We start from the raw sequence: 13505 nt of genomic DNA on the forward strand, positions 1-13505 counted from the left end.
AAACGAAGACTTTGCGTGTGATGTTTTTTATTTAATACAACACTGTATTGAACTAATATAATAATACAACCCTGCAACTAAAATGAACTTTGAATGAACTTTATACATGAAAATGTCACTAGTGGTCTCTTTCTAACAAAACACTAAATAGTGTTGCCCCATTTTTTCAACAAAGCAAAACAAATTGTAAAAACTACTTTAAACTAATAGTTCTGCTTATAAATTTATATTTTTTATATAATAGAATTATTGCATAACATTGTGAAATATTTTTTATTAAGAATTTTTCAGCAGAAATACATTTTTTAAAGCATTTTTATAAGTAATTTCATCAAACATCTGGCAGCATTTGGTAAAAGTTAAAAGAAAAAGTGGGATAATTCATCGCGGTTTTTAATAAAAGCGTTCATTCTCTAATCAGAAGTTGAATTAAAAAGACGTGAATAAAAAGCGCTAAAAAGCTAAGAAGAAAAAAACAAATAATTTGCAAAGAAAAAACTTAAAATTTAAAGAAAAGGTAAGTTTTTAGCAAGAAAAAAAAATAAAACAAAAAGTTTCTAGAAAAAAAATATATAAAAAGTGTTTTTGTGTGAATTACTTGAAAAACAAAAGTGGGTGCTCCGCTAAATGAGACTCCCATGGACATTTTTTTCTTTTCATAATTATACTGGATACACAAAAGCAACGACGACACAACTATGGTTGGCTGATCCAACTTTTAGATGTGAAAGACGTTAGCGGTGTGCAGTTGTGCACAAAAAAAATAAGTATTGTGATGTCTGACTATACTACTGCTGAACTGAATATTACAATTTCTTGATAAAGTAACAAAATAAAATCAAAATGGCGGATATGATTTTCGAGGAAAAATGGAAAATTTTTAAAAAAAAATAGTTTTTCCAGAAATTTTCCTTAAAAAAAAAAGAAATTTTATTTCTTTTGTAACAAGTTTAAAAAGTGCTTAAATATTGTGGTTGTTAAGAAAATTTGAAAAATTTTCATAATTTTGTGAAATATTTGATAATTTATTTTTCATAAAATAAATTATTGGTTTTTATTTTGTTAGTCAAGCTTATGGTTTCTTTTGCCATCACTTTTTCCCCATCTTTTTTTAATGTGCTTTTCTGTTTGGTAGTTCGTGTTTGTGCATGATTTTTTTTTTTATATTATTTGGCGGCTTGTCAATATGTGTGTGTATACGTGTTTTCGTTAATTTCTGTTGTGTGCTTATTATTCGCTGTCTTCTTCTATTTGCTGTAGAAGAAGAAGTGGAAAAAGAGATAGACACACATACACAAACATAAATTCGCGCGCGCAACACAATAATTTTTTTTTCATTTGTTTTTGTTGGTTAGCACAGCAATTCCTTTTTGTTTTTATCCACGATTTCTCCACAGTGTTGCATTTTAATTGATATTGTGGGAAAAAAATCAAAGTTTAATTGTGATGATTTTAAAATTTATTTGATTTCATTAGGATTTTGGCGCTCTTTTTTGAAGTAAAACATCAAAGTGTGTTTTTTACTAATGGTAGTGGATGGGAGACGACATTATGGGTTTGAATTTGTATATGCAATTGTTTGTAAATAAATATTTAATCATTTAAAAAATACGCAATTATTTAAAAATATTTAAATGACGTCATTTATTTTGTACTTATGCATATTTAAAAATCCATTACTCTTTAACATTACAAATATTTTGTAGTGATTCATTTTTATTCTTCTTAAGATGCACAATCCCCGATAGAAATGAGAAAAAAGTAGGCTGAAGCATAAAATGTCAAACTGAAATTTTAAAGTTTTTTAAAATTTTGTCCCTAATCGTATGTACCCAAATATGAAAAAGAATGTTCCATGTGGTATAGACTTTATTGATTTCTACAATTTATAAAATTCTACTGACTAGTCAATAGACTAGCCTATGAACTAATTATTAGATAAGTTAGTTGACTAATCAAGAGACAAGTCGCTAAACTAGTCAATAGACAATCTCAATAGAGAAGTCTATGGTCTTGTCTTTGGACTGGTCTATTGACTTTGGTAAAGTCTGGTCAAGTTAATAGACTAGTATGTGGACTAGACAATTGACTAGTTTAAACATTCGATAAATGTATGGTTTTGTCTGTGGACTTGTAAATAGATCAGTCTATGGACTCGTCCAATGACTTTTATTGTATATATTAGTCTATTGACTAAGCCAAAGACTTGTCTGTGAAATAGTCAAGTCTTTGGTTTAATCTGTGAACAGTCACTAGAATAGTATGTGAACAAGTCAATAGACTAGTATTAGGACTAGTCTATGTATAATCTACTACTTTATTGACTAGCCTATTGAATGATCTATAGACAAGTTTGTTGTTGTAACAGTTCTTTCCTGGGGAAAAACTTTCTGTTGAAACAGCTGTGGTTGACATTCTGTGAGCGAGTAAGACTCGTATCGTGCCGGAGCGAAAATCCAATCATGGTGGGAACGACAATATTGTGGAATATTCCGTTTAGTTTATGGACTCTTTTATTGACTAACCAATATGGTGATTATTCTATTGAATTGAATAGGGAAACTATTGTTGTTAGTACAATTTAGTTTAAACGATAACAGCTGATAAACAGATCAAAGGAGAATTAATACTGTGGGCCTTACTCCTAAAAATTTTTCATAAAAAAGTTCTATAAAACTTTGAAATGGAAAATTAAAAAAAAAAGTAATATTTAATTTATTTAGAATAATTTTGCTTTAAATTTGTAAAGAAATGTAAAATTTTTGGCGGGAAATGGTTAACAAAATATTTGTTGTAGTTTTTATCCAACAAAGTAAATTTATTTTCGTACCAAAAAAAAATTGACAAGAATTTTTAATTACGCGCCAAAAATACACATTGACATGTATCAATAACTGTTTACCTCCAAACCAGCAAGCCATCATCATCATTATAAATTTAGCTTAACTTAAGAAACAGCTGAAACCTTTTAATATAATTTGCCGCCTTAAAGATTTAGGTAAAAAAGTTAAACAATAGAATTTTGTAGACAAATAACTAGCAGATGTGTTTTTATAACAATTATTTCCAAAAAAATATATATATCACCCTCTCTTTTCCTCCTTCGATTATTAAGGCCTTTAGCCAATGGTAATTAACCCCGACTCTAGGTATTAAATGAAAAATGTAAAAATTAATATCATCTCGTAAGATTTGTAATATTACATCAGTTAGCTGCAAGCAGTTGAAGAGTGTAGTTACACGAAAAAAATATATATTTGTTGTTTTGTGTTAAAAAAAGTTAAAATATTTAAAAAAGTAAGAAAATTGTTTATTTGCAAAACTAAGTGAATTGGTGTTAGAATTAAAAATAAATCACTTTATAAAGTTGAAATTAAGGCGAAAAAGAGATTTTTGTAAATTTCAAAATATGACGAAAGAAAATATAAAATAATGAATGTGAATATATTTTAAAAAAGACCTTAAATTAAATATTCATTCCTTAGATGGACATAGAAACACTTAGAAATAAATATTTATTTTCAAAATTATTTAAAATCTTTCAAATCAAATTCTTAGAAAAGCAACTATAAACCAATGCTTGTTTTTTAAATCAAATTCATAAAAACAAAATGGCTGTTTAAGGGTTCAATTTACCTTGTTGTTGTTTTTCAAAGAAATGTCGGAAATGTTTACAAAGTAATGTGATTTGCTTTACAAAATTTGGGCGTAAAATTAATACTGCATTAAGGAAAAATTTGTCAATATATATTTTTTTTTAAATTGCAATTTTATAAACAATTTCTTATTTATAAGAAAGGTCACAAGTTTACTACTTATTGAAATGAGATAAGAATGTCATCATACTATATAATAACGAAAAAAACCACAAAGTTTCAAAAGACGCATTAACATAATGACGTAAACAACAACCATAAATGTGTTTTGATATTAAAACCTCTATTCCGAGGAGTTAAGATGAAGAACTTGAATTATATTTTAACAAATTAAAAATTTAATAAGTCTTTCTTTTATACTTTTTTTTTTTCTAGTTAAAAAATGGCCCGTACTAAGCAGACTGCTCGTAAATCCACTGGTGGTAAAGCCCCCCGTAAACAATTGGCTACCAAAGCTGCACGTAAATCAGCACCCTCTACCGGTGGTGTCAAGAAGCCCCATCGTTACCGTCCCGGTACCGTTGCTCTTCGTGAAATCCGTCGTTACCAGAAATCCACAGAATTGCTTATTCGCAAATTGCCTTTCCAACGTTTAGTGCGTGAAATTGCCCAGGATTTCAAGACCGATTTACGTTTCCAATCTGCTGCCATCGGTGCTTTGCAAGTAAGTGTTTTTGATCATCAATTGATAAATTTCGAATCTAAATTTGTAGTTAATATTCATTAGAGTTTGTAATATGAGATTTTCATAATAAAAATGAATGAAAATAGTGTTTCCACGACAATAAACCGAATTATACACGGCCAAACAATGAACAATTTCGAATATTCTACTTTTTGATTAATTACAAGTTTATTGTTGAGGGAACAAAGTGATGAATTAACTATTTAAATATTTTAAGTTCATTGGACTTAAAAGTTGAATTTTTTTAAATTGATATTGACGACAATAACAATGTGATAAGAAATGCAGTTCTTTCCATATTCTAGTTATTGATGGACAAAAGTCAATTTAAAAACTTTTTTCAATAAGATTTCTTGTTTGCTATTTATTTGCATTTATTTACAAAATTTTAATGTTTTATTGGTACAGTTATGCACAAAAATTAAACACGAAATTGTTGAAATCTTCTTTTAGGAAATAATTTCGAAATCTTTCAAATTACGTTTTTAAGAGCTTTTGCAATCTTAGTTCGACTGTAGGTTTATATCAATATATAAATTTGGCAGAATTATGTTTGAATATTCGGAATTATATAAATTCGAACTTATGTTCGAAAAATTTTAAAACCATTACCATAATTCCTAAATCTTGAAGGGTTCATACAATTCAAGTTGCATTCGAATTCGATATGTTACTTCTTTCCAATTCGAATTAAAAAAAAATTGAAAATAATTTAAAAATTTTAAATTGTTTTCAAATGTAGTTACAGAATATAAGCTTTCTAAGACATGTTCGAAAATTTGAAATTAAATTCGAACATAAGTTGGAAAAAATTTTAAAGCTGTTAAAATAATTTTTATATCATGAGGATCCCTAAAGTAATAATTTTAGTTTCATTTGAGACCAATTTTGAATATTTTTTATTTTTAAATTCGAAATTTTGATATTTTTATGAATTTTAATGTGTTTTCAAATGTAGTTGCAAAATATAAGCTTTTTAACATATGTTCGAAAATTCTAACTTAAGTTCTTTCCAATTTGAATTAAAAAAAAAATCGAAAATAATATCAAAATTTTAAATTGTTTTCAAATGTAGTTTCAGAATATAAGCTTTCTAAGACATGTTCGAAAATTTGAAATTAAATTCCAAAATTCGAACATAAGTTCGAAAAAATTTTAAAGCTGTTAAAATAATCTCTATATCACTAGGATTCCTAAAATAATAATTTTTGTTTCATTTGAAGACAATTTCTTAAATTTTTCAATTTCGAACTTTAAAATTTTTTAAATAATTTTGAAATTTTTATGAATTTTTTTAATATTTTCAAATGTAGTTGCAAAATATAAGGTTTTTAAGGTAATTTCGAAAATTCGAAATTAAAATCGAAAATTCGAACTTAAGTTCGAAAATATTTTTAAGCTGTTAAAATAATCTCTATATCTTGAGGATTCCTAAAATTACAAATTTAGTTTTATTTGAAAATTTTTTCAAATTCGAACTTAGAAATTTTGAAATCAATTTTAAAATTTTGTTTTTAAAAAGTTTGTTATTAAATTTTTTAAACTTTTTTACTAATTCCTTCTTTTATTCTTCTACTTTTTCTTCATATTTATAGGAAGCTTCTGAAGCCTACTTGGTGGGATTGTTCGAAGACACCAACTTGTGCGCTATTCACGCCAAGCGTGTCACCATTATGCCTAAAGACATTCAGTTGGCCCGTCGTATTCGCGGTGAACGTGCTTAAGCGCTGATTGTTTTTGCATATTTACACATAAATATAATTATACAACAATTTATATTATATTATCTTTTTAAAAAAACAACAACAACAAAACTACACAATTCTTACATATTCTCTCGTTCTCTAATTATTTAAATTTCAAAACTGAAATATTAAAATTATAAAAGAAAAATTTTTAACAACAACCACAAAAAAAATAATACATATAAATTTTATTAATAAACAAAAATATTATAAATAATATAAATACAAAATACATAAATATGTAATCATAAACAATAGTAATTATATATATATAAAAAAAAGAAAACTTAATATAAGTCCAAGAATTAATAGCATTCAGCTCAAACCACCACCACCACCCCCTTAACTTTAAAATCATAGTTAATCATATTAATAACATCAACAAACAGTAAAAAAAAAGCTGCTAACACATTTTTTTCAAAATCTGTAAATTCTTTATTAGATTATTAAGAAATTTATATAAAATCAAAAAAAAAACTTGCTCTATAATTTAAATTAAATTAAACAGAGTTTTATTATAAAAAAAAAACAACAAAAAAATATATGAAAATAAAAGACATTTTCGTTTTAAAATAAAAATTTTTAACACTATACTGTTTTATTTTAAATTGTGGAGGATTTTTTTTTTTTCTTTTTCAATATGAAAAATTTCTTAAGAATACTTTTAAAGGATTTTAAAGTGTTGGCAGTTTTATTTAAGATTTAACTGGTTTTTAATTAACCTTTTTTTCTCTTAAATTATGTAGCAAAAATATAAAGAATTAAAAAACCTACTACTACTACAGCAACAACATGTAGTTATTAAGTAAAAATTATAAAGTGGTTTTTGGTTTTTCAACATTTTTAAAGGGTTTTGCTTTTAATTATAAACTTTAGCTTAGTGGCATAGAAGTTTTTTAACTAAATGTTAAAATTACAAAATTAAAGCTTTTATCATAATAAGTAGTATTTTTAGTAATTAGGGTTTTTTTGAAATAAACAATTCAAAAAAGTCAACTTTAAGCGAAGTTTTTATATAAAACTTTGTTTAAACTTCGAGTTTTTTAAAAAATTGTTTATAAAAAAAGAAAACTTAAAGGTTTAATTTAAAGTTAATTTTGAAAGATTGAAAATTTTGTAATATTTTCTTTTAGTTTTTAAAAGTTTTATAAGCTAAATTTTAAATTTAAAAACTTTAACTTTTAAATCTATAACAACTTATTGAAAAACCTCCCCTTTTTTAAATAATTTTTACTTTTTTTTATTTTATTATTATATGCTTTTTTTATAACTTATTTAACCTTTTATATATACGGATTTTTTTTTTTCATAATTTTATTATATATTTATCACTTTTTTTTGAATTAAACTTTTATTTATGGGAATTTTTTTTTTTACTTTTTTATAAAATTTGTTATTTAAAGTTAAGTGTTAGTTTAGTTTACTTTCTTAAGAAAAGGTTTTAATTAACTTTAAAACAAAATTTAAAATTTTATAAAACTTTGTTAAAAAAAACTTTGTTTTGTAAAATTTTTTATATCAATTTTGTTCCAGCTTTTAAAAAATTTGTAAAAATTTAACGTTTTCTTAGAATTATTATACAAATTTATAAAACTAACAATTTATTTAACACGAACTTAAAAATAATTTCTTATTTATTCACTTTCTTAAAGAAATGTTGAATATTTAAGAAATTTAGAAAAACTTCCTGCTAAATAAATAGAAAAAGTTAGAAAAAAGAACTTTACATCAAGGAGAAAACGTTAGAATAATAAAAGAATTGTTTTATAAAACCACAACTCATGTAAAAAACCTGTAATTTTTAAAGTAAACTTAAACTAAAACAATTTTATAAAATTAACCAATAAGGGAAATATTAATTATTTTTATAAAATTTCTTTAAATAACAAAAACCAAATAATCACATTTTTTTATTATTATTCTTATAATTATTATAAACTTATATAAAAATATTGGATATGGTAGTTTTATTTGTATTATTAATTCTCACATTTATAGCTCAATTTATACCACAATTCCCTTAAACATTAATTATTTTTTTTATTTACCACTTATTTTAAAAAATTTAAAACAAAACATTTAATCTCTTTATATATATAACAATATTAAACAAAACAAAAAACAATATAATTATAATTATCTCTATATATATATATTATAAATTTTAAAAAAATATGTATTTTTAAGGCTTAAAATTTAAGGGTATCAATTATTATTACATATAACTACATTACAGATTTCCGAAGTATAAACAAAAACCATAAGATTTATAAATTTATTTAAATACATCTGGGCTAAATGAAAACATTAAGATCTCTGGTTTTCGCCGCCTAAAAGTACTTTGGAACTTTTAGTGTTGTTTAGCCAAACAACAGCAAAAGGATGTTTTATTTAAATTTTATAAAATCTATAAGAATTAGTCATAAGTATTTAATATATAAGTATATAAATGTCTCTTACTTAGTGCTGCATTAACAGAGCTTGCTCGCACGTCAACAGAAAAAAATTCTAAGATTTTTATCTTATAACAATTATTAACATACATTTTTTTTAATACAATTTTTTTATTATTATTAATATGATTTTTTTTGCATTACTCTTCTTTATTATTAATCTTACTTTTTTTATATATATAACATATTATTACCTTTATTATACCACAACTTATAAAATAATCATTATATTATATAACTTAATTATTACATTATAATTATCCCTAACCTCCTAACAATTCTTTATAACTTATTTTATTTACTACTTTTCTAGTATATAAAATATTTTATTAAGAGTTGTTGTTTTTAATAATTTTTTTTTATTTGATTACAATCAATTTATATTTTTCTTTCATATTTTTGTGAATTATTTTATCTCAATTTATATAATTATAATATAAAAAAAAATAATCATAATTTTATAATAATTGCAACAAAAAAGTAACAAAAACAAAAGAATATGTAGTTTACAAACCTGTGTATTCGTCAAAAAGTAAATGTTAAATAAACATCAAAAACATCATCTAGCATAGGCTTTCAAGAAAAGCCAAAAAACAAAAAAAACTAAAAATGTGTTTTCAATTTCAATCGAAGCATTATTTTAGGTTAGATGCCACGCCAGCAGAAGAGGCAGTAACAGAAAAAGTACAGTTGTTGACAAAAGGTACTTGTAGCTAAATATCAAATGCTACTTTTTGTACAATGTTTTACAAAGCATTATGTAGTAGTTGAGAATGGGCTTAGATACAATACATTAGTATTCTATTCACATACTGTTCCGTTCATGATTATTGGATTACGTTAATTTATATTCTATTTTTTAATTCAAATTCCTTACAGTTACTTTTGACTGGTCTATACTATAGTCTGTAGACTGATCGTTGCAATAAACTATTGTAAAGTCTTCACTATAGACTATTAAAAGCTACATATCAGTCTATAGTCATGACTATAGATCAGTCTACAATCTATACTATATATTTGTATATAGATCAGACTATAGATCGTCTTTATATCGGACTTTGAAGCAGTCTATAGTCCAGACTACTATACATCAATCTATAGCTCGGACTCTGTATATGAGTATATAGTTCGGACAATAGATCAGTCTATAGTCCAGACTATAGATTAGTCTATAGTCTCGACTATAGATTAGTCTATAGTCTCGACTATAGATTAGTCTATAGTCCAGACCATAGTTTAGTCTATCGTCCCAGACTATAGATTAGTCTATAGTCCAGACTATAGATTAGTCTATAGTCCAGACTATAGATTAGTCTATAGTCCAGACTATAGATTAGTCTATAGTCCAGACTATAGATTAGTCTATAGTCCAGACTATAGATTAGTCTATAGTCTCGACTATAGATTAGTCTATAGTCTCGACTATAGATTAGTCTATAGTCCAGACCATAGTTTAGTCTATCGTCCAGACTATAGATTAGTCTATAGTCCAGACTATAGATTAGTCTATAGTCCAGACTATAGATTAGTCTATAGTCCAGACTATAGATTAGTCTATAGTCCAGACTATAGATTAGTCTATAGTCCAGACTATAGATTAGTCTATAGTCCAGACTATAGACTAGTCTATAGTCCAAACTATAGATCAGTATATAGTCCAGACTATAGATTAGTCTATAGTCCAGACTATAGACTAGTCTATAGTCCAAACTATAGATCAGTATATAGTCCAGACTATAGATCACTGTATAGTACAGACTGTAGGGCAGTCTATAGTGCAGACAATAGGTAAGTATAGTCCAGACTATAGATCAGTTTATAGTCCAGACTTATAGATCATTCTATAGTTCACACTATAGATCAGTCTAAAGTCCAGACTATTGATCAGTCTATAGTCCAGACTATAGATCAGTCTATAGTCCAAAATATAGATCAGTCTATGTGCAGACTATAGATCAGTCTGTTTTGTAGACTATAGATCTGTCTATAGTGCAGAATATAGATCAGTCTATAGAGCAGACTATAGATCAGTCTATAGTCCAGACTATTGATCAGTCTACAGTGTAGACAATAGATCAGTCTATAGAGCAGTCTATCAGTATAAAATCCTTGCTATAGATCAATCTGTAGTACAGAATATACATAGATCAGCCCATAGTTCATACCATAGATCAGTCTATAGTCCAGACTTTAGATCAGTCTGCAGCCCATTCAGTATAGATCTAGTTCAGACTAGAAAATGTTAAAAACATCTCTTTTTGTTAAACCCTGTACATGCTTTTCTACTAAAGTTAGACAAACTTAAAAAAGCTTATACTAAATTAAAGCTTTACTAATGAAGTCCACATACGACACTAATTAAAAACTTTGCATAAATAACTATGAACGTATAAAACAATAGAGAGATACGGAAAAACATTTCAGTACAATTACTAAACTGAAAACAAACAGCTGCATTTGTCAAATAGTTAGACCGACCGTCCACCAACAATAAAACATCAAAGATGTATGAGGACATGAAAAATAAAACTATTTTAGTTACAGGTGCTGGAGCAGGTAAGTAAACAAATACACATTACTTAATCTCTATTACCGCTAATCTAAATGCCATAAACTGATTAAAAATGTTTATCATCTCGAAAAAAAAGGCATTGGTAATGCTTTGTGTAAACAATTAGCCGAGGCAGGGGCAAATGTTATCGCTGTAGCGCGATCAGCCGAACAGTTGAAAGAGTTAAAAACACAACAACCAACCATACAAACATTACAAATCGATCTAAAAGATTGGCAACAAGTGCGTCAACAATTACAAAGGGTACCCACATTAGATGGACTGGTCAATAATGCCGGCATTGCGATCATTAAACCTTTTAGTGAACTAACCGAACAAGATTTTGATGAGTAAGTGAACTATATACATTAGATTTTATAATAATAATTTGTGAAATTCTTAATTTCAGCACCTTCGATGTCAACATTAAGGCCGTTTTTAATGTTACCCAAACTTTATTACCTAAACTTAAAGACAATTCTAGTATTGTTATGGTTTCTTCTCTGGCAGCCTCACGATCATTTGATGGTCATGCTGCTTATAGTGCCACCAAGGCAGCTGTTGATTCTTTGACCCGTTCATTAGCTTTAGAATTGGGTCCACGTAAAATACGTGTAAATTCGGTTAATCCTACTGTGGTCTTGACAAAAATGGGTCGTGATAATTGGAGTGATCCCGCTAAGGCTGATCCCTTATTGGCACATATACCTTTGCATAGATTTTGTGAAGTGCAGGAGGTTATCGATGCCATGGTCTATTTGCTGAGCGAAAAATCGAGTTTTATTAATGGCCATCATTTGAATTTGGAAGGTGGCTATTCGGTCTCATAGATGGTAGTTAATGGAGTGAATTAGTTTTATTGCAACAAATAAAGATATGTATGTTGAAACGATTTGTATGGTTTTGGTTTTAATTTGTTGTTTAATCTATGAAATTCGAATGTGAGAATTCTTGATTCTTGAATTCAGAATTCTAAAATTGTATTCGAAAATTAAAATTTTTATTTAAAACCTTAATATTCTATTCAAAATTGAAAATTTTTATTCGAAATTGAGAATTTCTATTGAAAGTGTGCCATATATATTTTAAAACAAGTAAGAAAGTATAGTCGGGCGTGGCCGACCATTTGATACCCTACACCAGTTATGAATATTAAATGTGATTTATTTTTCATAATATCGCATTTATCTTCAATATTCCCTTGTTCCGATACATTTAAGCAATTTATGGATGAAAAACAAATTTTCTGAAAGAGGCTTTATATGGGGGCTAGGGGCAAATATGGACCAAACCCGATAAAATTTTGTGAATATATTTATATTTACATAATATTTTATTGTGCTGAATTTCATCGCGATATTTGTGTTTATAAGTTAATTTGGGACATTCAAGTAATTTTCTGAAGGGGACTTTGTATGGGAGCTAGGGTCAAATGGGGCCCGATCTTTATGAAATTTGGCAGGGTTATCAAGACTTCTATAAATCTTAGTTATGCCGTATTTTATCGATATATCTGTATATTTAACATAATTATGAGCTCAGAAGCCCTTTTCGGGGAGTTCTGTTCTATGGGGGCTAGGTGAAATAATGGACCGATTTTAACAATTTTCAATAGGCTTCGTCCTTGGGTCAAATAAAACATGCGTGCCAAATTTCATCCAATTATCTTGAAAATTGCGACCTGTAGCTTGCGCACAAGGTTTACATGGACAGCCAGCCAGCCAGCCAGACGGACGGACGGACGGACATAGCTTAATCGACTCAGAAAACGATTCTAAGCCGATTGGTATACTTTAAGGTGAGTCTAGGACGAATATTTTTATATGTTACAAACATCAGCACAAATCCAATATACCCTCCCCACTAAAGTGGTGTAGGGTATAATGAGAATTTATATTCGAAATAATCAATAAAATTTATTCGAAATCGGGAATTTCTGTTCGATATTAGCAATTCAATATTGGAAATTTAATTTCGAAAATAAAATGTTCTATTCAAATTTGAGAATTTCCATAGAATAATCTATAATCCTGACTATAGATCATTATATAGTCCAGACTATAGATTTGTCAAGTCTATAGTGCTGACTATGATCAGTCTATAGTCCATACTATGGATCATTCTATAGACCAGACTCTATTTCAGTCTATAGAAAATAATCTAGATCGGTCTATATTCGAGACTTTAAATCAGTCTATAATCCAGGCTATAAACAGTCCATAGTCAATATAATCCAAACTATATGTCAATCTATAGTCCAGAATATTGATAAGTCTATAGTCCAGAATATAGATCAATCTATATTCCTGACTATAGATCAGTTCGAAATTAGGACTTCTTGTTCTTCTGTAACTTAATTAAAACTACTAAAATTGTTTTTATTATTAAATGTTTTTTCTTTATTTATTTCAA

General features: G+C 26.9%; 2 protein-coding genes across 2 annotated transcripts; both read left to right on the forward strand.

Annotated features, from left to right (window-relative positions):
• Positions 1-226: 226 nt before the first annotated feature.
• LOC119612029 (histone H3.3A) lies at positions 227-6356 on the forward strand. Its single transcript, XM_037967741.1, has 3 exons — positions 227-517; positions 4032-4320; positions 5937-6356. Exons 2-3 carry the CDS (start codon positions 4039-4041, stop codon positions 6063-6065), a joined length of 411 nt encoding a protein of 136 aa, XP_037823669.1. The 5' UTR covers positions 227-517; positions 4032-4038; the 3' UTR covers positions 6066-6356.
• A 4529-nt stretch (positions 6357-10885) lies between these two features.
• Positions 10886-11985, forward strand: LOC119612033 (L-xylulose reductase). Its single transcript, XM_037967746.1, has 3 exons — positions 10886-11098; positions 11191-11443; positions 11503-11985. The coding sequence occupies exons 1-3, from the start codon at positions 11047-11049 to the stop codon at positions 11921-11923; spliced, it is 726 nt and encodes a 241-aa protein (XP_037823674.1). The 5' UTR covers positions 10886-11046; the 3' UTR covers positions 11924-11985.
• Positions 11986-13505: the final 1520 nt, after the last annotated feature.

Source organism: Lucilia sericata, unplaced genomic scaffold (genome assembly GCF_015586225.1).
Source record: "Lucilia sericata isolate MDLA Ls3-8-SP2 unplaced genomic scaffold, ASM1558622v1 Contig001585F_arrow, whole genome shotgun sequence".
NCBI classification, from domain to species: domain Eukaryota; kingdom Metazoa; phylum Arthropoda; class Insecta; order Diptera; family Calliphoridae; genus Lucilia; species Lucilia sericata.